General features: G+C 32.6%; 1 protein-coding gene across 1 annotated transcript in view; it reads left to right on the top strand.

The window, feature by feature from the left end:
* LOC130898558 (uncharacterized) overlaps nt 1–25,226 on the top strand; it is a 50,230-nt gene extending 25,004 nt beyond the window's left edge. The window contains exon 2 of the mRNA XM_057807942.1: nt 23,532–25,226. Within this exon, the coding sequence (XP_057663925.1) occupies nt 23,602–25,176 (1,575 nt within the window). The 5' untranslated portion in view covers nt 23,532–23,601 and the 3' untranslated portion in view covers nt 25,177–25,226. The remainder of the gene's footprint in view (nt 1–23,531) is intronic.
* The last annotated feature ends 269 nt before the right edge of the window (nt 25,227–25,495 follow it).

Genomic DNA, 25,495 nt, shown 5'->3' with positions numbered 1-25,495 from the left:
ATAGAATTTCCCTTCAATCTTTGATTGGTTCCAAAATTTTGTCATCAACTTCCATTCCACCATTTATTTATTTATTTTCAGTTATCAATTACTTTGAAAATTTCATGTTATATATACAGAAGTACTTTGTTATTGTTCGACTGTCCTTTTCAGATGACTTAATATCAAATTAAATTCATTGATGGGGTAAGAAAAATTTAGGTGGTAAATTTGACATTACACTACAATGAGTACCTAGCCTAGACTGGCGGTAATTGCTTGAAAAATATCACTATATTAGAAAGTACACAATCTATACAGCAAATGTTTTATGTTTGAAGACGCCACATGAATAAGTATTTGTTTGGTAGCCATCAATATTGAATGTTTTCACTGAATGTGTAAACATGGAAAAAATTCGTCATTGTCATCTGATGAGACATTTCATTTGAAAAGCTTTAGCCCAACGAATATAAAGAACTAGATTCTACTCTGGGTGAGACTGCTCCTTCGTTATCAACAGTAAAATATCGGATAGCAGAGTTTAAACGAGGCCTTACGACCTGCGAAGACCAGCATCGTAGTGGTCGACCAAATGAGATGACGACTCCAGAAGTGTCAATACTGCGGTACTGGGTGATCGTCGACTGAGTGTGCCCGAGCTAGCAGACATAGTAGGAATTTCAAAAAGTGCGGTAAATCACATATTAACTGAAAATTAGGACATGAGAAAGCTGTGCGCAAGATGGATGTCGCGTTTGCTCACAATGGAACAAAATTTTTGGCAATGTTTCACAGAAATAAAGCCAAATTTTGGCGCTGTTTCATGACCATGGAGCAAACTTCACAACCAAATCAAAAGAACAATCAAAACAATGGACAGAAAAGAGAAAACCGGCTCCAAAAAAGGAAAAGACCTTTCCATCTGCAGGCAAGGACGTCGGTTTGTTTGGATGCGCGTGGAATAATTTTCATTAACTATCTTCGAATGCAATGCCCTTATTTCAACGTTGCATGGAAACATTACTGACATAATTAGGCTCATTTTTTATTACTACAATCTAATCATAAAGATGATAATCAATGTTTTCTTAATTTATATTAACTAACATGGAAACTCTTGAATTAGTGTCTAATAATTTTAGCACCACTACCGTTAACTTATTACGCTATATTCGCAGAATTAGCTGATTTTAACTAACACTGTCAACTAGTTCACTCACTCAAATAACTTGATGCTATTGAGCCTCCTCACTAAATTGTGCATCTGGAGGAGCAGTTTCTACATCGTCCTTATGGAGATGACTGTTACGGCAGGACCAATGTGTATCAAAGAAGCTACTTACACTTTTTAGAAGCGTTCTATAACTTTACTAGCATAGCATAGCCTTGCATAGTCCAGACGGGCTTCAATATCTGTTTTTAGAGAGACAGTTTGGTGTGTATTGACAATTTGGACTATTTCTTGAAACCAGTCCCTTTTTATATTTGGGCTCTTCGCGTTTCTTTCTAAACAAAATTAAACATTTTTTTTTGTTTATTAATCTCGAAACAAATTTAACACTAATTTGAAAATCATAAACTAATTTTTTTGCTCGGATCTACAAGTGCTTCAGTACTCTCGAATAATCAATTGATTTATTTGAAAAAGTTTCCTACAAATTTTGTTGTTTATTTTTGGATAAGCATAGTCGGTATTATCTCTACTTGATGTAGGAAATAATTTCAAAAGATCACGTAGGTGTTTCAAAAATTGGGAAGGATGCAATCTGAAAACGGATTCATAGCTCGACGCTCAGATTTAAAGCTTCTAAATAGACAGTTTGTTCAATTAGAGGCTAATAGGATTTTTTTTTTAGTAGTTCAATGTTATCATTCGAATCTTTTACTAAAAAGCAACATTGACATTTTATAGGAAAGCTCACATATTTATGCAACAAGGAAAAGATAGACACCGGAGTAGAACTGATAGAATACTTTGTGATATTTTCCAAGTATACAACTTATCAAAAAATTATATTTTATATTGAATGTATACGGATTCAGAGTAAAAGCCTTTCACCTCTCAATTGTTGGAATAAATCTTGTTGATAAATTAGCTCCTGATATTTAATACCGATGCCAATTGTTTTAGTTTTAATGATATGAAGAATCCGGATATGCCTTAGAAGTAGTTCAATAACAGCAACGGGAGGATGAAAGAATATTTCAACATATAATTGATAGTTCTCTTAAAAGTTAGTAGCTGGGAGCTGAAAAGTATATTATAACGTTTATCACTAACATACATATATAAATAAAAAAATAATGATAGTCTAGTAAATAATGGTGAAGAGAAAGAAGCAATTGCCAATGTACACCTATAAATAAAATATATAATGAAAAAATAATTAATTAAACTAAATTTCACTCAACCAAACAGCCAAATTTAAATTTTGATAAATATATATCCAAATTTTGTCGTTATGGGTCAGCAGAATCAACAAAAACGTGACGTATACCCTGCTGTTAACAGTACATTTGCCTTCTACAAATAAAATTGGAGGTACAATGAAAAGGTGAACAGATGAAATAAGTTTAAAAGAAATACAACAGGCATTACAGAAACTGAAACTAAGGAAGGCACCTGGTATACGAAGATATATTGAAAAATTCTTAGCCTACTATAAAACCAAACAAAATTTCAATGTCAAAAGATTTTATTACTCAACATATTCTTCTCTTAATGTGATACATTTATTACAGCGAACCTGCAACGTCTCTAGACCTTTCAAAAAAAAAATGTTTCTTCTTGTTCTGCAAACCAGACCTCCACAGCTTTTATAACCTCCACAGCTTTTATAACCTCCACATTGGAAGAAAATTTACGACATTTTAAACTTTTTTCAGTTGAAGAAAGACATGATAGTCGGACGGAGCCAAATCTGGTGAATAAGGGGGGTGTTCTAGTAATCCAAACACTAAATCACGAATTTTTTGCATGGCAACATGAGATTTGTTTGCAGGGGAGTTTTCCTGCAAAAAGAAGACACCTTTTGATGACTTTCTGCGGCTTTTCTCTTTAATTTTTTTTTCGTAGTGTGGTCAGTAATGTCGAATAGTAATCTCCAGTTATTGTTCTGCCTTTATCCAAAAAATCAATCATGATTACTCCATGGCAATCACAAAAAACTGAAGCAAGAACTTTTCCAGCAGATTTTTTGACAAGAAACTTCTTAGTTCTTGGAGAAGCGGCGTGGCGCTATTCCATCGATTATAGCTTTGTTTCTGGATGGTAGAAATGTACCCAAGTCTTATCCATAGTAACAATTCCGTTTAAGAAGTCTACATCGTTTTCAAATCGAGCACAGATCGAACGCGATACTTCTACCCTTGCAAGCTTTTGGTCAATATTCAAACATTTTGGGGATCCAGTTTGCAGCAATTTTTCCCATGTTCAAATTGCCTTGAACTATATGTTGACCGCGTTTGTATGAAATATTCAGTGCTTCAAATATCCATTTTAGCCCAATTCGACGGTCTGATAAAATCATGTCATGAACTGCATCGATATTTTCGGGTACTGACACAGAAACTGGCCTTCCCGATCGGTCATCATCTTCAATAGAAAATTTACCTCATTTGAAGCTTGCAGTCCTATTTTTTACGGTCGCATACGAAGGACATTGATCACCAAGGGTATTGAGAGAAATACTTGATAATGGCTCGATACTCCAATTTCTGAATTTCCATAATTTTGCTGGACATCTACTTTCAATTTATTACGTAACTCTGGTTTACTTTTTCGACGTCAAACTTTACACTGACACTTCTAATAAGTTATTGTTCGTTGCTATGGTAACGCAATATGTTGTTTATGCATGGAACTGGTCTTGGGTAGCTAGATATCCTCGTAATGACAAAAACACTACAAATCATACTGAAAAATTTATATGAAATAGAAGAACCGCCAGAGGATTGACAAGCGGGTATAATTATACCAATGTACAAGAAAGAAGACGCGAAAAACTGTGCCTATTGTGGACGAAATACATTACTAAGCAAAATATATACAAGAATTATAAAAAAAAACTAAGAAGCGATCTATAAAAAACTATAGGAACTAAAGGAACCTCACAATATTACGAACAACGAGAAGATACTTTTATAGATTTTGAAAAAGCAGTTGGCATAGTCAATAGAAATGATATGTGAACAATCCTAGAATACAGAGGTATGGAAAAAACTAATAAACGAAGTAAAAGCTTTATATAATAAGTAAAAAGAGAAATAAAATAGTATAAAGTAGGATACTGGTAAATGGAAGACATTAAAATATCAGAGATACTATATGCAGATGTCACGGTAATACCGGTAGAAGATGAGAAAACCTTGAACTCAAACTTAAAAATATACAATAACAGTCTACAGATAATGGTTATGGTAATGAATGAACATAAGACTAAGACGATGATATTTAGCAAAAAAAAAGATGCATGAGCTCAAATACCTTGACATGACACTAACATAAGGTGGAAGACTAGAACAAGAGAGATATCAGAAAACTGGAGCATACAACAGATGATACAAAGTAATTGAAACTGTTTCTAGCCAAAAAGAAAATACGAGAACAAATAAATAATAATAAAAGGAAATCAAACAAGATAGAACAAAGTGAGAAATAGGAAATAGGAAATAAATTCAAAACAAAACAAAATCGAAGAAGAAAAACAAGGAGGAACTGAAAAGTAGATATATAGATGGCAGAGGAAAATCGAATAATAAGATGAGAAAATATGTAATAGAGGACATTGGACTGGAATCAAAACAAATGTGGAAAATGGAAACCGTTCATACCAATAGAACACGCAGTTAATAGAGCTAGGAGTCAATGTGTTATGTTAACAAAATTGATAAAGTATGAAACACATCAATGAAAAATATGCAGCAATCTCAAAGTCATTCAAAAGGTTTATCGAAGAATTTTTGGGAAATGCCAAAAGTGAAAATTATGAACATGTTGTGGCTGACTCAATCAAAAATCTTAACAGATAGGATTGAATTTATCATTGAACATCTATTTGCTGCACTCACTGAATTTTTTTCGTAACAACTTAGGAAATAAAAGTAATGAACAGAGAAAGCATTAAAAGATTTTTAAATAACGTCAATAGGGGGTCTATAATGGGAGAAACTGACCTAAAAATATATAAAAAGTAGTCCGAAATTAGTCTTTTTTCATTATTTGTTTTTCTTTGATAGATTTTAACATGTCGTGATCTTTCTTGGCTTGTTTAAGGCGTATTACTTGATTACACTTCGTATTAATCATTGTACTCATTTCTAATGAAATTAATTGTATTTTATATAAAAGAAATTTTAATTGTCGATAAGACGACAATAATTTCTAATAATGTTATCTCAACACGAGCTGTTACATAAGTTAATTACTTCTTAAAGCAGGTAACAAGATAATGATACTCTGGTTAATCTAAATTGCGCCATTTCCCCTTCTATGATTTAACCGATATCCTTAGATATTTAGATAGCTACAAAATAGATTCTGTACTATGAAAATAAAACTAAACAAAATGCCTGAATGTATAAATCTGTGCTAGATTCGTGTACTGCTAATAAATAATAGAGTTGGGAACCGTTGTGATCTTATAACAGATATTAGTGAATATTGAATAAAGTTTTATTTCAGATCATAGGTGTGGTGATACATATTACTTATATTCACAGAATTTCAAACGGTACATTAGATACCAACATAATTGTAGAAAGTACAATCAGAAACAATAATTGTTATCTTTAATCGGTTCTGATTGATAAATGGGATTCTCACCTCAATTCATTATCAGTAAAATTTGCAGGTGTTTTCTTTTCTCTGTTATAAGAGATTTGAGGTTACTCACATTAAATTTCTACAGATTTGATATCAATGGGAAACTCAAAAATATGCAGTTAAATATTTTCAAAAGGTAATATGGAAATAAATAAAGAAAAGTATGAGCTTGCATAAAAAATTTACAAATTAGTTAGTCAATCCAGTTCATATATTTGTTTCTTTGCTAGAATTATCCGATGAAGTTTTGAATAGATTATTTCGTAAATAGCATGATCTTTATAGTTATTCCAGGTTTTCTAGCTTAACACTTCTAGAAAAAAAAACTGGAAATATGCAAAAACTTTCCTAATTTTCTATACAAGAGCTTAGTAAAGAACTCGATACCTCATTTGGGTTCATTCAAAGCAACAGATGTTCAAACTTGCATGTTATCGAAAAATTTTTTCCATGTAGATCCGGATTTAATTCTGTCACAAAAAATGAAAGTTGGATCTGTGTCTGTGGGTCCTTAAGGTCACAGACAATGTTTATTTTTGATTTAATGTACTGTAACCAAGCAAATTTTACAGAGATATTGAAATTTTTGCGAAGCAGTGTGTGAAAAAATGGTGTATTAAAATGTGTAAATGTTTTGCTTCTCGTTAAGACTGAGCGCTAGATTACAAGTCGTTTTTTAACCGCCAACATTTCGGCTGTCTATTTACAACCGCCCTAATTATATAATTCCTTGAATTGAGAATGCCGCGACAGCAGATAGAAGCCATTCTCCAAGTAAGCTTTCCAAAAACACTTTCAACGTTGAGATAACTTCAAAATTCTCATTTCGTTCGCTTGGCTACTCTCGCTAAATCAAGCCATATCAGCCCCCAATGAAATAAGCGAGATGTTTTTCAAATCAAAATTGCCAAATTTCAATATAGTAAATAAAACACACAAGGTTAGAACCCTACCGTATGTGATTCTTTTGAAAAATAATATTCTTTTTAAAAAATAAAACTATTGCAAGAAAAAATTACAAATTTTCAATCAGTAATGTTCTCTTGGAACTTTTTTAGTGATAACCATATATTTCAAAAAATTACGCCATTAGTTTAAAACATTACAAGAAAAATTGCTTAAATTACAGGATGATGAGATATCAAAAGAAATATTGACAAACTGAATTTCACAAAACTCTATTTTGTGCAAGGAAGCTCTGCCACCATTTCCTACTATCTATCAAGTAATGCTGGATTTTTTTTGTTTTCCACAGCACAGCACAGCACTTTCATTGAAATAAACTCCTCGTATGAATCTTACAACATTCCAGTATGACCCTATTGATAACTACCAACGGGATCATTTTTTGAGAATTTAAATTATGCTTAAGCTGTAGTTGACATAAAAACTTCCTAAAATGAAATTGTATTGATTTGATAATGAAATCATAATTGTATTTCATGAATAATGTTTGTTTTAAATGTTTAATAACTCGATAACTCCGACCTTTTATTCAATCCTTTATTTCATTACTCACTGAAAGATAAATATGACGTAAAAAATTAATATTTTCTCTTGTCCTATTAGTTATCATGAAACGATGTTCCTTCCATTAGTTCTTCAAAATCTTTTACTTTAATTTTGAATCGATAAAGCCAATACCACACGATGCGACCAATGCTTTTAACTTAAACGCTGGTATGATTGAACGCATTGTGTGATCGTAGTGCACATGTGATTTGACGTTGGCATTGGAATGTTGGCCATGGAAAGTCGATTTTGTGACCGGCATTGAAACGAAGTTGGAACCAACACTTGTTGCACAACTACACACACTTCTTGTCCTCTTGCGTGTGAATGCTACGTGTTTTGTATGAAAAACCAAAGTTGCCGTATCATGGAATTTATTTAAAAATAATTTATATCTGTTGTACGCTGTTCATCACTTTTTTGCCACGTTTTCATTTCTATAAGTTGGAGTAAGGTCCCAGCCTTCGTCCAATGTTCAGTCGATTGTTAGATCCCGAATGTTGACGCAAACGTTGGACCCATCGTGTAGTACCGACTTAAGACGAACGTTTTGTTATTTACACGCCAGTATTTAATATATGTCATGTTCCGCGTAAACCGGTCTTTATTCACGTCTTATTTCCATTATTATTATAACCTTTCGTTTGTTATTTCATTTCCGAGCTCTACTTTATTCATTTGTTGAATTATTGAAGCTCAAACTTTCTCCTGATCTCGCTTATAATATTTTTCATTCAATTTACGTTAATATTATTTTTATGTTTTCACTTTGAACTCAATTTACAATTTTATTTCCGAAACAGGATTCATATTGACTTTATAATATCTGTCAACTTTGAAACATTGATTTTATTAGGTGCTAAATCTATCTAGTACACTTTTACTATCTATGAATATTACATAAGTTTACACGCTGTTAATTAATATAACAATAATTTGGTGTTTGACATGCGGCAATTAATTTTCTTTATTTATTGAAGCTATTGTAGGCGATGTTAATTGCTGTGTATATTTGATTTTTGAATCGTACGACATGTAAACTAAGAATCAGAATAGTTTTGAATATTTTATATTTCGATAGGTTAAGATTAAAATTATGAAAGATTCTGACGTCTGTCTTCAGTCTGTAGCGTCTCATTTTCAAAATAACTAAGTTATATCGTGATAGACTATAATTTTTTATACTGGAATTTTGTTTGCTTACAACTTGCTCTGGTTATAATGAGAATGATTTAATTAATACAACGACTGTAGATAATCATTTCATTGCTTTAAATCCACCTCGTAAGCGTTCATTAAGCATCACTTATTACGCATTAGATTCGTGTATATAATTTCTTTCCTACAAACTAATTCATTTCATGAATATCTACGGAATTTAAAAAAAATTACTAGCATATTAAAGTTGAGCTGAAAATTCAAAATCTCGGGCCTTGTTATATGCATAATGAATTTATAAGGATCTCCCCATATCTCATAAGCAATAGGGGAAAAAAGGAAAATTTGATAAGCAAAAAGAAATGAATTAGATACCATGTTGATTCTAGTAACAGAACATGTTAACCGCTTTAACACCAACGAATGTGACTGTGGATTTAGTTAAATAAAGTAGTCGTAGCCCACGTGTAAGATTTGGCCAAAAGTTTACGATTTTATGAGACTTCATCATCCAGAAAACCAGTTCCATATAACCTGCTCTCCATTGAATATAGCAGGCTTTTACAAAGAAAGCTTATCAAATGATAAAAGACGTTTTGCTTCAGTTGTGATTTGGGGTTTTTCCGAGGTCCACACGGACTTGGTTCTTGTGGAGAGAGTCTCTATGAATGGAGCAAGGTACATAAAACCATTTTAGATAAGCATATGTAAATGACAACGCCCATCCTAACCGTGCTAGAATAGTCAATAAATATTTAAAACACGCCGGGATTGTTTGTATGAAATAACCATACACGATCTCAATTCAATAGCACATTTATACGATACACTGAGAAGATGAATTCAAATTCGGATAAAAGATCTGACTGGCGAGGCAATATAGGACCAGTTGGACCAACTCGATGTTGAAAATTGAGTTACTATAATACCCAAGCGTAATGCAAGCTGTAATAAGGGCCCATTGAGAAAATAGTAGATGTTAGTGACAAGTAGATTCGGTGTGGATCCCTTAGAAGAATAGAAAGAAGAGAAGACCAAGATTATAATGAATGAATTGAATATGAAAATCAATAAGTGTACGAAATAAGAACGCTAAATGACAGGAAAGAGTGACAATTAGGCATCGGACAACGTCGGACATTTTGAACCCGAATCTATAGATATAACTTTATTTTGTTAAAATACATTTTTTATTAACGATATATCCAAATGACGAATAATTTTTTTTTAATACATTTAATGTTCTTCCTGGTTTTTTATGAAGTTTACTGGGCGTCATCTTCATAGAAAATAGATTCTAGATACTGAACTCTCCTAGCGTTATTTTAGAAGCTACCTTTTGTAGAAACCTGCTTAAATGTTATTCAAAAACTAGTGTGTCACGAACATTATCATAATAATCAGCTACTGGCGTTCAACTTGTTAATACAGACATTTTGTGAACGCTGTTTGCTTTGGTTGTTGATATTTGGTGAACTGTTATATTTGTTAATGCGTTAAGACTTTTCGAGCACGAGTTGTTTGAATAAGTTCGACAGTAATTAATTTGTTAACATTTCATAATTGGACGGAGATTTTGTTTACACGAAATATTTGCTTTTCATTGTTTAATTTCCAGTAGAGATAAAGTAGTATTTTGAAAAAAGAATGAACCAGCTGATTTCTATCAAAGCTCTCTTGTTATCAGTATTTTGGAGGATGGAATACATTGTTTATGTCCTTATTTTGAAGAATTATAAAAATTTCTTAAACACGTTAGCTTGTACGCAGTGCCGGATTAAACCAGCGCGGTACCTGTAGCAAATTAGTCCAAGAGGCACTTGATTTACTTCAAGTTCTTAATGTTATGGTATTAAACCGAACATGTGTGTGCGTGATAACCCGGAGCGGCTATGTAGGAACAAGTATACCTATCTATGAGCGTGTAATGACACCATTTTTGGGAATAATCTGCCTGTATTTTTCATTATATACAAATCAAGTTGGATAATCTTTTTTTTAAACTCAAGGTTAATAAAATAGTTCATCATCTTCTTCTCGTGCCGTCTTTTCATTGAAGTTTGGCAACCACGTTTTTTACGGAGCCAGCATTAGGTATTTGTCGTTGCGTGTTCTATGTAAAACGTTTTTCTTGTCTTAATAATTGTCAACTGTTTTCTTTTGCGACCAATACGTCTTAGTACCTCGTAGTTGGTGATTCTGTCAGTCCAGAATATCTTTAGGATGCGTTTATAGAGCCACATCTAAATGCGTCAAGTTTTTAGATCATTTGAGCTTTCAAGGTCCAAGTTTCCACTCCGTAACAGCAGTATTGACCACACATAACATTCCATGAATCCTATTCTGACGTGGAAGCTTAGATTTATATTTGAAAACATTGAGGAGTACTTGACAAATGCCTTTCGAGACATTTCAATTCTGATCTTGATTTCTTCGTATGGATCCATTCGAGCATTTATGGCTGAACCAAGAAAGCAAGCAAGAACGTATAAAAGTAACAAAATATGAGGATGAAATACTTGTCAAATGAAATTACATTACACAATATACAATCGAACCGAACTAATACTTGATTTGTTTCTATTTTAAACTTAACAATCACAAAATTAAATTTATTCATTATATTTCGATACATGTCAGTTGTCCAGATTGTCAATTGTCAATTGTCAATATAATGTACAACGTTTTGATTTTATATAATATTAAACTACACTGTACATTCAGCTGTATATTTCAACAGCGAACTTTTATTCCTAAAAGTGGTTTCGTAAAAGCACGTATTTTATCGTTTTCTCAAAATTGACCCATTTCACTCATTGGAATGTTGGAGCTACCTCTCTGATACTTTGTCAAACATAAGACAACAACAATGGACTTACCGTTTGAATATTGATTTCACGGAAACGTTACTGTAACGATTTATTTTTTTTTTTGTACATTGACGTTAAATTTTTATGTGTAGCTGTTTTTAATTTAACTGTCGAAAGATCTATCTATCTATCTATCATGAATGAGCAGATCAAGCTAGACCACCTTTCAAGTCATCATCAACTTGCCGATGTGTTCACGGAGAGAGTTCTCGCTCCTGCGTTCTCAACTAATAGGGTATCTATTGGAGTCTTGAGTTTGGAGAAAGGTGCTGGAGCTACCTACCTCGTACTTTGTCAAACACAAGACAACAACAATGGACTTACCGTTTGAATGTTGATTTCACGTTTCTGTAACTATTTATTGTTTTTTTTTGACATTTAATTTGTTTGTCTAGTCGTTTTTTAATTGCACTGTCAAAAGTTCTATTACTTTTTAATTTAAATTTAACGCAGAGGAATTAATTTTTATGTCCACAATAATTAAAATAAAATATTGTTATATTCGACTCTTCAAAACTCTTCAAATTACCTTTCGAAATCAGGTGGACGATTTTTAATGGTTACTTGTTTTTGTAATTCGCCATAATTTAGTTAATAATTGCGAGAGATATTTTCAGCTGCTGTTGTATGTCGAATGGCATTTTTTGTTTATTAAGCCGCAAGAGTGGCCATTAATCAAACTCTTCTTTTTTCTTAATATATTCCCACGGCCAATGAAATATTGAATATGCGTTAGAATGAAATTTAGTGTCAAAGATTGATTACCGTGTTGTTTATTGATTTGATATATTCCAAATTCTAGATTATCTCACTAATACCTAAAGCTCCTATCATTGTAAATTTCACATTCGGGAGAAATTGCAATTTGCATAAAGTTCCCTCTGTTTGGAAAATATGTCAAGTTGATGGTTTATAAAATAACGCTAGCAGTAACTGAAGATATTGATGAAATACTTTAATTAAATATAGATGAGGTCTCCGATAGAAATTAATAATCAGTATTTTCCCATTATCATTTATCACACATCAAACATTGGAACAAAACCGTGAGTTTGATCCGAATCTTTAGATGGCCAAAATTTTGCTTGAGAGAATGTTTATTTTTTTTGTTGTTTTAAATTTTTCGAACCCTACTTCTAAGGTAGATTTTGGAACGTGAATTTTTCATCAGGTGGAATAATGAAGCATATAACTAAAAAAGTTTATTCAATTCCATCTAAAAAAAATTATGAACTCTAAATTCCAGCTCATATCTATAATCATTGATATAATTTTAAAACCAATCTGTCTTCCATAATACTTTCTTATATTAAGAGCAATAAATTTATTCAGACATAATTAATTTTATTAATAACAACTTCTACTTCTAAAAAAATATACAAATTTCTACTTTTTTGCTCTTTGGCACAATTATTGATGTGATTCGAGTTGTACAAGTTTTTTTTATAGATCCATTAGAGAATAAAAAACTGACCAAGGCTAACACACAAAGTTTTCACTCTAACAATTTAATTTCATTTTAATATGCCTAAGAGTTAATTGGGTAACTTTATTCGGTAGTCAACTATTAAATATAACAGTAAATATAGCATCCAACGGTCTTTGATACATTCTTAATAAATGTTTGAAAAAACTACTATATCTTGAGCTGTTATATTTATTTAAATGGCATTTAATAACTTCTATTTACAAGGATGTCAAACAAAAAATACATTCCACTTTCTTCTTTTAATAAAATTGAAAAAAGTTCCTGGGTTTTCTGTCATCTTGCAAGCTAATAGAATGTGGAGTGCCCCAGTACTAGGTCCCATTTTGTCTTCTGTTTCTCTTGGAGCAACCCTGATCTTACAGCACTTCATAGGACCAAATCTAGTGACCTAATCACCCTTAAATCATGGTGGGATGGTATCAAAACTAAAGTTTTGTCATAGAAAAATACATTGCAGCCTTTTTTATTGAATAACACCACCATTGATATCGTTATCCACTTAGGAACGCGGAACACGACCTACACCTACCTACTCCACGTTCAGAATTAGATAAGGGCTCAATATTTTACAATACAAAAAAATGCACAATCAGTTGCCATTTGAAATCAAATCGATATTATCTTTCCTCGCATTTTGCAATAATTTTAAGACATATTTACTGGAAAGTGCCTTCGACTGTAATAATATTCAATTCCGGACATGCTGCATACTGGTTTAATTTTTGCTATGGACTTATATACGATTTTGTTACTCATTGTGGTATTATTCTGTATATTGAAATTTTATTTTATTTGTATCTTTATTTAGGTATTTTTATGTTTGTTTTTTAGTTTTTACAAGCTTTTTTCTACAAATTGTTACAATTTTTTGACAATAAAGCATTTCTCTCTTTCTCTCTCAAAGAGATTTTATTGGACAATAGTTCTAAGAATGAAAACTTTATATTTGACCAAACAATATTCTTATTGAAAATGTACATTTTGTAGAGACATTCGATATGTAATATTCACATTCTTTCGTTATGTATATTTTAACTTTCTGTTTTACGAGCCAGAGGCAAAAAGAATAGATTCTTAAAAAAATTCATGAAACGTCGTAAACTCGAGCTCACTATATATACTCATTAAATGTTAGAAAAAACTTAGTATAGCTTGAGATGCTATATCTATTCAAATAATATTTAATAACTTATCTATACAGGGATATCAACTAAAAACGAAAATTTCAACTTTCTTTTTAAATAGAAATGAAAAGAGTTCGTGCATTTTATGACTAGAATAAAATATTATATTCCCTCAAATAACACACTTATTGAAAATATACATTTGGTGGAGACATTCAATACTTATATAATAGTCACATTTGTTGTAATAGTCAAGCTTGAAAGTACGTAGATTAGCATAAAAAAATCCTCTTTTTTTATAAAATTTTATTTTATTATTCAATATAGTTGCTTCGAGGGCGATGTAACGCTTATAGAGGTCTTTTTTAGCGATACGATTTGTCTTTATTTAGCCTCATACTCTTGAGGACTGAGACCAGGGGTCACATCTGGAGAATACGGTGAATGCGGAAGCAATTCAACGCCCAATTCATGCTATTTCGCCATCGTTTTCATTGATGTTATTGTGACACGAAGCATTATCTTGATGCTTCTTCTTAAAATGGAGCTATTTTGCCGCGATTTCTTCCTGAACTTTATTATGTTTTTTTCGGTAAAAGCCTTTTTCGAGCATCGACTGCGTTGGCACACGGGCTACTCAACGTTTGATTTTCGTGTAACGAAGTCTAAATAATGTTTATCAAGCCAAACTTTCGCTTCAATATCAACGCTTTATTAATTCACGAATTTCCTATCCATTATTTAATTTTAACTAACAAATGTTGCTTTACTTAAAATACTGTAACACATCAATAGTACGAGACGTGTTTTTTTAAGGTTAGGGTTAATTGAAAATCAATAGATTTAATACTAGTAGCACCATCTATTTATCAGCTTACGAATTTTTCAGTCTACCTAATATAATGGTATATTGAAAGTTTAAATACATGAAACGGTGTAAACTTGAGCTCCCTGAACAAAAACAAAATGGTATAACGAATATTTGGTGCATTCTAACTATATAAATTTTCTTATCTAAACCACATAATGTGAAATTTACGTGAAATGAGATCGTACAACTTGGTGGTATTGAGCTCCAACCAAATCCAGCATTTAATCCCCGGACCTCAGGCGTTACGTCAGATTACTCTTTTTTTCTTATCCATGGGAAGTTATGGCCTAGAAAAAATGTTTAATTGAACGGAGACTTTGAAATTTCTGTGCAACAATGTTTTGCATCTAATTCCAAGGAAGGGTTTAAGCAAAGTCTTGCTGAACATTCGGTTTAAACCATAGTATACGATGGGCTATATTTCGAATATTGAAGTTTTCTTTTTGTATGATTATGTAATAAACAAAGTGAACATTGGAAACCGACACCTTCAATACATAGTTATGGGTCACTTATAGTTGAGGTTAGTACAATAAAGAGCGATGCGAAAACCAGCGCTGACACGACACCCTGAACGGACCTAGCACACCTAAACCGACCGTTTCGACTCTAGTATGTCAAAAACTTTAATAATTTTAGTTTCACCACAAATTTCCCACTTGGGGTTGCTGGTCGACAATACAAGACATTACAATAATTTATACAAAACTTTTCTCTCAACCAAGTCTTCAAGTGATGTCAAAGTATGGATAGAAATTTCAGTATCATTATAAATATTTCGTTAGTAAAAACAGACTATAGTACAGAAAAAAACAGAGACTTCCTGAATTTCAGCCTTATCAAAAAATTATCTGAGAATGACAATTCTTCTAAATGAATTAATTAGAATAAATCTAAAATCAAAGAAATGTATTCAAGAAATTAAATATAGAAAGTGAAAAATTTCGGAAAGAACCTTAAATATACGTGTGCCATTTTTTTCTTGGGTCAACCGCAACCATTCTTTCGTCGAATCAATTTATTCTTTTGAAATTAGTTACACAAACATTAAAAACCTGTTTTCCCTATACATTATTCTCATAACCTATAATTGTCTAAATCATTTCAAATAAAAACCGACAGAGAAATCATATTAGATCAATTGATTTCACCACATGATCGACTTACATAAGAAATTGTGCGGTTTCTTTGTGCTACATGTCCCTAGAGATATATGATTAACTAAATTAACTACAAATCTCTCCTTATTCGACGAATATCTAACAGTTATATTCTCAATAGACTCTCTTAATGTTCCAAGGGACGAACATCAACCCCAACTGAATACACAGATTTTCCGTTTAAATTAAAATTAGCACAAAATAGTACGAGGAAAACAAGTAAAAAAACACTCCATGAACTGCTATGGAACAACGCTGTGACTTAATAAAACAAAGGAAGATTCTTTCACCTTATATGCGGCAGTATGGCCAATGACAACAACAATAAGAAACTAAATAAGAACGATCGAATTGGATTATATGTTAAGGTATCTACACGTCATAAAAACAGACAGAACAGAAATTGCAGAAACATGGCAACGAATGGAAGTAGAATGTTCAATAACCATCAAAGTAGGAAACAGAGCACTGCAATGGTACGATCACGTCCAAAGCATACCAAAACAAAAGTGGAATTGTAGAGGACGATGAGCTCTTAGCCGAGAAAGTGGCGAAAACATAAAAAAACCAATTTTGAAACGATCTTACATGATTCCATATTCCCTTGGCTGCTTTCAATGACGTCGCTCTCCAACGACGCTTTAGTATCGTTTTCGGTAATCACTGGTAATAGATATATAATTTATCATCATATGTGTCGTTTATGTACGATATTTAGCCAGTTTGATTGCTTTCTCTTAATATCGTCGGACCATATTGTTAGTTAACGTTCCCTACTAAGATGTAAAATCTTTTTTGCCCGGCGCTTATATGTGGGCAGCCTAGTTCCTTTGTAATTCGTTCCATTGCATCAGTTCTACCTGATATTTACCGCAGTAGGTTATTCGCATCTTTGTCTCTAAGAAAAAGGCCCACCATCGATCTTTTTTCCTCTGTGCAAGGCGAATTTCGTTCACTGAATGTTTGGTTAACATGAAGGTTTCTTCTCCATAAGTAGTACTGGTAATAACCTTCCTTTTCAGGCATATTGGGATATTTGATTCTACGTTTTATGTCACAAGTTCAATTGTCTATACCGATGCGGATTTTTTGTCTTAAATATTTATACGAACAGGCTTCCTTTATGAAGTTACCATTTAGCGATATGTCTTCGCTTATAACGAAATTGATCATGAAAACCGTTTGTAAAAAACCACTTATTGGGACAACCTGCAAGGGCTGAGATAAACAAAGACTTTTCTGAGAAACTATAACTAGAGTAGATCTGGGGAATATATCAACAAGTAAGAACAATCTACGAATACTATCAGGGCACTGTCACCTCAAAAAACACCTGAAGACGCTAGACCTAGTAGATAATGCGGCGTGCAGATTTTGTTGCACAGATGACGAGACCTCTATCCACATTATCTCGAAGTGTGAAACACTGAGAAACTCCAAAGCGCTACACCTGGGAGCGTATGGAATAGAAGACGAAGATCTCGTCGTAGCATCTCCTTAACTTCATCGATACGATCTGTAATTAAAACGATGTCGTCGGCGAATCGAATATTATTTATCGGTTAATACAATGTGGTACCTTGAATAATACAAAGCTGCTCGATTTGATTGATCCACGGTTACTATCTTAGGAAGAGCAAATCCATTGTATGTATTATATATTCAAAAAAATCATAATGTTTTCACCTGAGACCGCTAGGCATGCAGTAATTAAGTATATTTTGGTGTCGAAGCATGCGACATCTCAGTCGACCTCCAGCCATTGATACAGTAAATGGATAATCTCGACAGTTATGAGATTTGATCTGGGATACGGTAAGAAAAAGCTCCACCATCGGTCTTTCAAATAGAATGAAGACGACCTACTTCAAGAGTTTGTTTTATTTAGACAAAAACCCAAATGTACGAGTATCGATCACTCTTGGATGAAGATTGGACGATTAGCTTTTGCCTAGTTTTTTATAAGTTTTGTTTGATGTTGTTAGAAAGCAACGCTATCATAACTTTCGAATCTTCTAACTGACTTACAGGACGGAATCGAATCAACAAATATCTGACGAGATTAGGACTAGAAGTACTTAATAATTTCAGATTTTGTGGGGAAGAGGAAGAAATTGAGGATCCCATAGTGTACAGCCGATGCAGAAGATGCTTTAGATAAGAAACTTGTATCAGCGAAAATGTATCCTCCTCAAAGCCATCCCAGATTATTTAGTTTAATATAAATATATAGGTAACTAGATCCGTGTAAGTGGTTGAGCGAAAGATCATACAGCGTCGAGATCAGCTCTAATAAGGCACACAATATGCAAAAGAGGTCGTTGTTTCATATATATGTATCTAATTCAATCTAATGTACCCAGGGAATAATAAAAGGAAAAACAAAACATGCAGAAGTTTTGAATTTATTCAAAAAATTATGTCCCACTGCACTGCAAGGAAAAATTATATCTTCTACAACAAGTGGCATTTCCATTCAAGCATAGACTGGTCACTCAATACTATGTGTTTTTAGAGGACTCTCTATGTGGCGGTTTTTAATTTTTATGATTATAATCACGAATATCATTTACCATTGGTGATCAATTATTTTCTTGATTGTATGTTTCCCCTTATTTGGATAAATCCAATATTAATTACAATATCAATAAACTCCAATTTTGGTTCTTCGAATGCTGTAATTTCAAATAGAATGAAGGCGACCTACTTCAAGAGTTTGCTTCGTATTTTTGACCATAAATTGTTTATAAGGAAACGCTTGACTAATAAATATTTTGGTAAGAGCAGAGTGATGATATATAATAGTTATTTTATTTATTTCTATGGAGTAAAAAGAGATACAAGTGACTAATTGGTTTTTATGTAAAGAGGAGAAATATGATAACGAAAAAACAAATAATTACTTGAAAATAGAGAGTGAAACATCTTTAAATTGTTAAATGAATATGACTGATGTTTACTTTATTTCTTTAACCTTCTTCAGGATTTTCCCTTATGAGCTCGCCATTTTTATTCTCCACAGAGAACAAGTCTCATGCTCGAGATTTTTTGAGAATTGTAGGACACTAATCAAGAAAGTTAATTATTGAGATAAACAATAATCGATTCTGACACTTATCAAATGGTCAGTAAGCTATGAATATATAAATTTCTAACAAGTCCAGCGTGCCGACATAATCGAAAGCTATCTGGACATCCATGAAAATATCGGCTACATAATGTTTTAAGTAGTTAACTGCTTGGGTTACGATAGTGTGAAGATTGGTTATAGCTTTATAGCATGAGTATTCGAGTCTGAATCTGAATATGAAAGTTGGAATTGTATTGCTCGGTGCAGATGTCCTAGATTCTTTCCTTGATCAAACGTCTAATGACTTTACAAGGAAAGTATAACAATGCTCATTGAATAGGCTGCATATGTTAAGGAAAACCATTTCAGGCAGGTTCTTCAATACGGTCCCGTCTAAAAGCGGAGATTCTCCCATCTCAACAAACCGATTGTGAAGGGTGAATGTATTGGGATGTTTTCATTAGTATGGACGATTCCGTGGCGGTTATAGTTTTAATAATAATTGTCTGTTAGTATTAAGTCGACGCTTCTCTTGCCTGTAAATTTGTTGAATTGCTCTCAAAACGCACCACATTTTCTGCTCTTCAGCATATATTCAAGGCCTGACTTAGGGGTTGAGAAGGTTTCATTACGCTTTGACTGCTGGGTCTCTTGCTGGAACATATAACCTATATAACTGTCTTGGCATTGAAATTCCTCTACTTATTTATCTAGGTCACATGATAATTTCAGACATTATCTAGTACGATTAATAGTCATATTGTTATACAATTTGAATTTTGATGTTAATTCATATGATGTGAGAATTATATGAGAAGAATTAATGACTTTATTTATGGTATAAAAATTTTATTAAACAACGCCATCTGAAAGTTATTCGTTCTGTATTCACTTACATACCGAAAGTTACGTTTTGAGTGTTCCATGTAGTAAAAGTGACAGTTCCGTACTGCAAAACACTTTCAGGACGCTCTGGAGTAAAAAACTTTAACTTCCTTAAATGTGACTCTAGCCACTTCAATGTTGACAGTTGACAGTTTCACTTGGATGATTTTGAATAACCTTAAATTCTTAATTTTCTGAAATTATTTGTTTTACCTGTTTTGTCTAAATTAATGAATAACAGTGAATGATGATGAAAAAGAAAATATCAGCGATGAAGAGTTACTCGAATCCACGCCTCCTGATCTCACCGAAGAAAGCAATGCGGCCGTTCATAATTCGTTGCCGGATAAATCTCGTGCAAGGTATGAAAAACAGTACGAGCTCTTTATGAAGTGGTGTCACAAGAAAGAGGCGAAAAACCCAACAGAAAACGTAGTGCTCGCTTATATTTCTACACCTACAAATTGTATCGAAATCACAAACACACCTACAGAAATTCCATCAACATCTAGTAGAGATATACATATTCCATCTGCATCCAATCCAATAAATATTAATAATTGTTCTTGGAGGTACAATCAACGTTGCTTTTTGCAAATAATTAATAAATTAATATTGACAATGCAAATATCATTAAGTACATTATATTGTTCAATAAATAAAATGTTTATAATTCTCTATTATTTAGTTTCTTTCCTCAGTGTAATTGAAAAAGTTTTGAATCTTATGCGTCGTCTAAAAAATGTTGTGTATACCTCGGCTCATATACTACTTTGTTGGACGAGTCCAACAAAGCAGCACTTTCAGTCCTTAGCATACAATAACTATTGTATAAAAGATATTTTTGTTATAAAATAACTGAATCTCGAGGAATGCGTCCACCTCTAGAATCTAATGCACTAGAAAAAGTCGTACTTTCTTATAAACTCGGTTTGGACAGATACGGTCTAACTTTCCACATTAAGTTCAAGTAGATAATACACAACGTGTGGCACGCAAAATAACGATCAAACAAAATTCGTGTACACAGGGGGTCTGAAAACGTTTTAAACATGTGTCAGGATTTGTGTAATTTTTAATACCCACAATCACTTCAGCTACTATTAGATAAATAATATATCTAACCCGTATCTCAATTTATTAAAAGAAACGAGCCCAGTTTAATGTTTCATGGGAGGAATTTTAATTGAATCTACTCTAATATGATGCCGAAACATGCAAGGTATACAGGTGGTTTTAAAAATGTCGATGAGAGATATGAAATGCCACTTAGCATGCGGAATTTTTTTAAATACTTTCGGTGTATTCTCAAAGAAAAATTTCACATGCCTCAGATAATTACTCAAAATAATAACAGTTAAAAGCAGAAATATCTCGTTTAATGTTTTGTGAAATTAATTATATTGATAAATGTACCGTTAATTTTTGATGCATTAGAATTCTAGTGGACTTGGCACTTTTATATATTAAAGCTGCTAATATTTCATACAGTGATTTATTAAATTTAATTATATAGGAGAAATGCATGCTTTCAGGTGATAAAAGCAGAAGAAAATAACCTTCCAAGATGGATAATTTATTCTAAACATAAAAAGTTATAAAAATAGTAAAACCGAATAAAAATGAGTTTTCTGAACATTCTTTTTCAATACGTCAATTAAATAAATTTAATTGGTAAAATAACAATCTGAGACAGACAAATTTCCATTATTTTTCACTATTATACACTAATATTTAGCTCTACTATTCAACTATAAAACACAAAAGCTTTCTTAGCTTTAACTTCTGCATAACGTAATTAATAGAATTTTTGGAAACAATTCGAAATGTTTTGATTTTTGTTTACTAGACACTGAATTTTAATTTGATAACAAACCAAGAATATTTGAATTGACAGCATTTTTTATATTCAAACTTGATTAGGCTTAATTGTATGCCATTTTTGTTTATCGTGAAATATTTTTTTCTTAATCAAAAGATAATTAATCGAATTTAGTGGAGAGGAAAAGTATCTAAGTAAGATTAATCATAAACGTAAGATATTATGAAGTGTCAAATGTTGAAGGCTTAATATCAAGCAACAAAATGTGTGTGTATATAAAAAGTAAGCATAGAAGAAAGTTGAGGAACAGAAATCGACTTCATGATGCGTTAGTTTTTGAAAAATAAAATGATTATTATATATAGACTTCATTCAAACTAGTCTGTTTCTGTTTAGATTGAAGTTTCTAATAAAATTTTCATTTAATTTGATTTGGCATTTTGTATACTTTGGCACTCTTGATGACACTAAATGATTCAATTGGAAAAGGGTGGAATATTCGATAATATCCATTGAATAAACTCAATTCTTATATGAAAGAAAATATTCTAAAGCCTTCAAAATTTGAACTATAGATATGTTCACAACAAAAAAAACTTTTTATTATAATTTCTCCTAAAGATTGTGCCAAGCATAAAATTTGAAGTTATTTTAAAATTTTTTTATACGTCTCTGATTTTTTTCGATTGTAACAAAGGTTGCTGACTGTTTACTTGAATAAAAAAGAAGTTTCTGTTGTCGAAACTTCCACACCATTATATCACGAAGCTTACTAGAATTTCCAGGAGCCAGCACATGTCTCCGTAAACTTTTCACCATCTCATCCGCAATGTATTAAATGAAAATTAAGTCTGGACCGCGAGCGAACAGGCCAGACAAATTGCGTGAATTGAACCAGTCAAGATACTGGGTAACTATCCATGCAGTGTGAGGCTGTTGCGTCGTCTCCAAGAATATTCATGTACAGTACAACGTAGAACCTAGAACCTTTTTTAGGTACCTGCATACAGTCAACGTCCCATTCTCGATAAAGACTAACTCCGTGCGAACATGAAAAGATAAACCTTCCCATAGCTAAACTGATCCTCCAACAATTGGAAGTTACTGGGCAATGAACGCTTGAGCACATTTCTCGCCTTATCACCACACTATTACATGCTTATCTGAGCCCGTAAGACATAATCAGCAATCCACTCACTTATGTTCACATTTTCCATTTCTTGGAGAAAATTTGTAAAGGAAACTGCCCTGAACGTTCGGTTTTTCAAAACACTACAAACAAGTGCTTGTCTCTAGCTGTTGTAGACCTACCTCGTTCTTAACCAGTTCTTCGTGTTAGTAAATCAGTCTCTTCGTATCACTGCTATACTCATTACACGTTCAAAAGACTTACACCAATGATGCCCATTGTAATACACCGACGACAATGACAATACTACACAAACAATAGACAGAACCAAAAAAATATGCTGATAATTATTTTTAGGAATTTAAGTGATGGGCACTTTTTTGTCAAACGCTTATCAAAACGACAGAAACTTTTTGTTTACTCAAGCAATTAATTAGGAACCGAATAAAAAACCAAAAAAACGAAAATCTCAAATTACGGGGAGTTCCTAATTTTATTATCAGCAATGTATTCATTGAAAAAAATTGATTACATCAATATCATTGGTTAACTTTGTTGATAATAAACAGAATAATAATAACTGGATTACGTAATATCAATTTTGAAGGATATTAATTTTTTTTCTCTTGTTTCAGATCAAATATCCCGTTTTAAGACAAGCAACGAATACTAAGAAGATACATTTAGTGTAATCAAAAATAATTGATGGAACTCAAGGAAACTGTGATAATGGATTTAACAGGGACATTAACTAGTGAAGAAATAAAAACGGACTTTTTCGATTTCGTTGTGCCTTCCGACTCGAACGATAATCAGTGCATTCAACAATTTTCGAAACAAATGCGTAACATAAACCCGTTTTTAGAAAGTTTAGAAGATTCTAAAGAAACTAACAATAACACAATGTTAATAACCGAATTACCAGATAGTTTGAACGATGGCTTCGAACCGACTTTATGGAACGTAAAAGACACTGTTAAAATAGAAACCGCCTTGTTAGAAGATTTAAATAAATATTGTTGGATGTCCACTACGAACGAGGTGGAACAATTAAGTCCAGAAAAGACTAATAACACTGATGAACAAATTTACACCCTGACAGTATTAAATGGAGTTGACCAAAGTGCTACGTGGTACCGTTTACCGAAAGAGGATGAATCAATGTCGAGTCCAAGTTCTATGGAACAATTGCAAGTTGGAATTGATATAGATTCAATACTAAGTGTTATGCCTAGCGGTCAAATAAACAATTATAATAATTTCAACGAAAATAACGTTACAACGAATACAGATGGTCTCATTAAATCCGAAACGTACACTTACGATGAAAACAAAGATGAAATAACCAACGCTCTTATAGTCGGTAGTCCCATGTTAGAATCCCAAGATAGTTTCGAAAATAACAACAACGATTGGAAAGTATCGAACAATAATAATAATAATGAAAAAGAATCACCTGATTCTCTCCTGAGGAGCGCCCTTCAAGGAAAAGCGTATATACGATATAACGGTACTTTCAAACCCCTACAACAAAAATCCCCCCAAAACGATAATAACAACGTAGAACTAAGGAAAGTTCTATCCACACCCCCATCGAAAACCGAAACAGTATTTCTCAAAGACGACCAGCAAGATAAGATACCCACCATAGTAGCTGGAATAGACGCCAATGGAAAAATAATTTTTGAAGAGCATATTGTAGGTAAAGTGGTTCGAGAAACTGAGAACTCAACCAACTCCCAGAACGTCGACGATCTCCTTCTGAGCCAATTGGACCACTCGTATCCCGAAGACTTCGAAAAATTGAAGAGAATCGAAAACGAAGTCGCTGAATCCGTTCACCAATATTGCCAGCTGGATACTTCGGGCGAAAATAGTATTACTTCTGTTGGAGGTGAACAAATAGGGCTGTTGTATATAAATACGCCGATTCAAACCACCACACCGACGGTATTGAGTACGAAGCCTACTAAGAAGTATAAAAGACAAAACAGCGGTAGTAAATCGCAAGCAACTGTTCAAAGTGTTACTCCAAACAACGTAGTGAGAAAGGAAAGGTCTTTACATTATTGTAATATTTGTTCTAAGGGTTTCAAAGATAAATATTCTGTCAATGTTCACATCAGAACGCACACGGGCGAAAAACCCTTTGCGTGTAGTCTATGTGGTAAGAGTTTTAGGCAAAAGGCTCACCTGGCTAAACATTACCAGACTCATATAGCGCAGAAGAACGCTGTAGCGGCAGGTAATGTTACCACAGTAAAAGGTAAATCAAGGTAGCTTTTTATTCATTTTGTTGTTTATTCATGTTGTGTTGTTTTGCATTTCAAGTATTATATGTCTCTCAAATAATTCATTATTTTATAAATATCAAAATACACCGTCATCAAGAATAGACGTTATATATATATATATATATATATATATATATATATATATATATATATATATATATATCAATTAAAAAAATCTATTTACTCCGCCAATGATTTATTCAAAGTATCTGTTCGTTTACAACAGGTAAGATCTTTACGTATACAAATGAAAATTATAAACGTGTTATTTAAAAAATCTGTTTGCAAATATTCTTGTTCTTTCC

This window comes from Diorhabda carinulata, chromosome 10 (genome assembly GCF_026250575.1).
Source record: "Diorhabda carinulata isolate Delta chromosome 10, icDioCari1.1, whole genome shotgun sequence".
NCBI classification, from domain to species: domain Eukaryota; kingdom Metazoa; phylum Arthropoda; class Insecta; order Coleoptera; family Chrysomelidae; genus Diorhabda; species Diorhabda carinulata.
The sequence above is the reverse complement of the archived record's forward strand: the minus strand, read 5'-3'. Positions and strand labels throughout refer to the sequence as shown.